Genomic DNA, 3,176 nt, shown 5'->3' with positions numbered 1-3,176 from the left:
TGGATCCAAGGGAGGAGATGAGTGCAAATGGCGCTTCAATCCAGACCCTAGATTTGCAAGTGGATCAAGGGAGGAGATGAGTGCAAATGGCGCTTCAATCCAGACCCTAGATTTGCAAGTGGATCAAGGGAGGAGATGAGGGAAAAATGCGCTTCAATCCGGGCCCTTGATTTGTAAGTGGACAATGGCGCTTCAATCTAAGCCATCAAATAGGCGCTTCGGTCCAAAAGATAAGGGTACCTTTTCTTCACCTGGTTGATAATGAACAGAACATTGCAAGCCCGTTTCACTATATTTCCTCTTATTACCCACCAACCTTGATGAATACAAATGCCAAGGCTTCATGATCTTGAACCACTCCTTATCTTTGGACGTCTGCAATCTATTTCTCCTCTTTGTGTCACTGTATACGTCGAACAATCACAATGTTCTATAATTGAAAAGAGGTCGTTACATACAGCAATGTTGGTCAGTTTTGTCTTTGATTCATGGCCCTCATCCTCCTGGTCCACCTCTTCTTTCTACAATCCTTCATATCATAACCAGGCTTGTTGGGGTAAAAACACTTCTTGTTTTCACCACTAGCACAATTGCTTCAACATCTATGCTGTAGAAATCCACTGCTCCAAAATGGACAGATCTGTAGCACAAAATACCCTGCTCAGTACACCACCTGGACAACCTGACAGCTGCTCCAATGAGTTTCCTGAAATTGAGGAGCTGGTATGGTGCTGTCCTCCTACTGCATGGCCTCTAGAAGGCTTCTAGTGGCTGCTGGGAGGCTCAAGCTGAATGCTCTTCTACATACCAAGCAGAGGATTGGGCGTGCCCTCTCCCCTCCCTGAAATGGCCAATGGGATTTCTAGAGGGCCAACAAGCCCTGCATTCTGGCCGACCTCGGGATGGGTGCCTACAAAAGGCCCCTCCGCCCAGCCATTTGCTGGGCTTTCTGACAGCCCATTAAGCCTTGCCAAGCCCATGGATAGCCCCATACATGGGCAGACTCAATATCAGTTCCTTGTGGACTGCTTGGCCCTGATCAAGGTCTCACTCTAAACCCAAGATGGATTACATTTGTGCTTCCCTCATTGCAGTCCGCACAGCTTTCCTTCCGCCATACATGTCTCTTGCCTGTGTGGTAGTACATTAAGATATAAGGGCGGACAACAAGTCAAGGGGACTTGAAAGGTTGGAATCCAGGCAAGATTCACAAATCAGAATGAAAATTTTAAATACTTCCGAAATTGACCACCGCAAAACTGGAAAGTTTTAAACCATTCCTAAGACTATAATGTATAGTCTTAAAAGCTGAGAATTATTGATATATGCAAAGAAAAGAAAAAGATAGAGCAAAGCAACACACATACCCACTCACCCACATTAATGAACGGGAAATTTTCCTCTCTTTTTTTTTTTTTTGGGGGGGGGGGGGGGGGGCGGGTTTGTGTGAGAATATGCCAAATACTTGGGATTCAATCATTACTTGATAAGCATAGCATCATTTACAATTGCATCAGTATCTATTAGAAAGTATTTAATTTTTCAGATACAAGACAAAGGCTTAGAAAAAATATTGACAACAATTTTCCTATGCTAAAGCCCTCTAAACAATGTTATCCTTAATGATTCTGATTCCTCGACCATAATTAAAGTTCCTTGAGAGCTTTGTTAATTGACAACTTCTGTCATTGCAGAAAAAATAAGCGTCGATGTACTGAGAAAGATGTGCAAAGAGCAAGGAGTTCATGATGAACAAATCACAAATGGTAATGCAAAAGTTAAAAAGGCAATCAAGTATCGTGAAATTATTTCCTTACGGGAAGAAGGTAATTGAACCTACCTTCAGCTTTTGAACAGCTCTTGTAGCACCATGGCAATTACTGGCCTTTAATTTCCTATTAAAACCCTAATATTCCACTGTAGCATTGCCTTGACATCATCAAAGCCAAACTACGTGTAATTGCTCGTTCTCCATTTCTATTAGCTCTGGAGATGAAGGAGAGACTACTCAATGCTCACTACGCAAACATATAAAAATACATAATTAACCATCCTAAAAGCGCTTGATAGACTTGCTTATATCCAAAATCAGTGGAATTAAATCTTCAAGTTTTGCTTCACAAAACAATGAGAACAGGTCAGAATGAAATTCTGTTGAAGAGAACTGGATTCATGACGACTGCTACGTGTATTTAGAGTCTTCGAAAACCCAAGGTTCATGCTGATACAGCTCCCGGCCATTCATCTGCACCCGACCTGCGGCAATATCTTCGGCCCTTTTCCTTGCCAATTCTGCAGCTTTGGCAGCAGCTTCTGCGTCCTATACAACGTACCAACGGTCAAAAACAACAATAAAAAATGCAATCCATCCCCTTAAATTCCAACAATTCTCTGTTAAGGGGGGCTAAAGTTGTTACCTTACGTTGCTTCCAGAGGCTGAACTCCAAAGGCGTGATGAGAGAAGGCTGGTGTGCGGGTTCAGATTCGCGGGCCTGGTCCTGTTCCTGTTCGTGGGCGCCCATTGTGCGAAGTGGCGTTCAATTCACAAGCACTCTAAGGCAAGAGTGCCACGCAAGGGAAATTCACAAGCAGTGTAATATAGCACAATGCCCAAAAGGGAATGTTATGCCTAGTTATGATTTGTATAGCTTCATTTTGATTTACATTAGCATACTAACACCTTGGTCATATGCTCATCATCCATGTTGTAAATAGTATGAAGCTTCTACATGTCAAGGTGCATTTGTATCTTGCCTCCTACTTGAAGCTTGTTGTGTTAATTGGGCAGTACTTCTTATGGCTACTGATGGTTTTCTTGTTGCACTTTCAATACCAACATGTCTATTTCTTATCTCCGTTCTTATAGCTTTTCAAAAAAATTGCATAGAAGTACAAACACATATCAATCCGAACCCTTTAGATACTATTAGCATTGTACATGAATTTATAATGTGGGAAATCATGTTGTGGCCAAGTTGCAATAGGATTAATACCCAAAAAATTGGGAAAAAGAATCTGTTGGCAACCTTGTTAGCTCACTCTACTCCATAATTGAAATCACATTCATTGGCTTGTAGCTGTGGTAAACCCTTTTCCCAATATTCTCAGGGGGAAAAAAAACGTTTTCCCAATACTAGATATTGGAGCTTTTGCAACCACGATGAACACGTTCTCCC

The 3,176-nt window shown here is 42.0% G+C and overlaps 1 protein-coding gene across 3 annotated transcripts; it reads right to left on the bottom strand.

Annotated features, from left to right (window-relative positions):
* Positions 1-2,076: 2,076 nt before the first annotated feature.
* LOC147898965 (zinc finger CCCH domain protein) lies at positions 2,077-2,631 on the bottom strand. Of its 3 annotated transcripts, none has more exons than XM_087378466.1 (2): positions 2,423-2,630; positions 2,077-2,313 (listed from the first exon to the last, which is right to left on the bottom strand). In XM_087378466.1, exons 1-2 carry the CDS (start codon positions 2,520-2,522, stop codon positions 2,183-2,185), a joined length of 231 nt encoding a protein of 76 aa, XP_087234592.1. In that variant the 5' UTR covers positions 2,523-2,630; the 3' UTR covers positions 2,077-2,182. The 3 variants fall into 3 exon arrangements, with proteins under 3 accessions (XP_087234592.1, XP_087234591.1, XP_087234593.1); XM_087378465.1 differs by having other exon boundaries at positions 2,077-2,320; positions 2,418-2,623; XM_087378467.1 differs by having other exon boundaries at positions 2,182-2,320; positions 2,423-2,631.
* Positions 2,632-3,176: the final 545 nt, after the last annotated feature.

Source organism: Dipteris shenzhenensis, chromosome 8 (assembly GCF_047967505.1).
Source record: "Dipteris shenzhenensis isolate YYH24624 ecotype China chromosome 8, Dip_SZ_1.0, whole genome shotgun sequence".
Classification (NCBI taxonomy): domain Eukaryota; kingdom Viridiplantae; phylum Streptophyta; class Polypodiopsida; order Gleicheniales; family Dipteridaceae; genus Dipteris; species Dipteris shenzhenensis.
The sequence above is the reverse complement of the archived record's forward strand: the minus strand, read 5'-3'. Positions and strand labels throughout refer to the sequence as shown.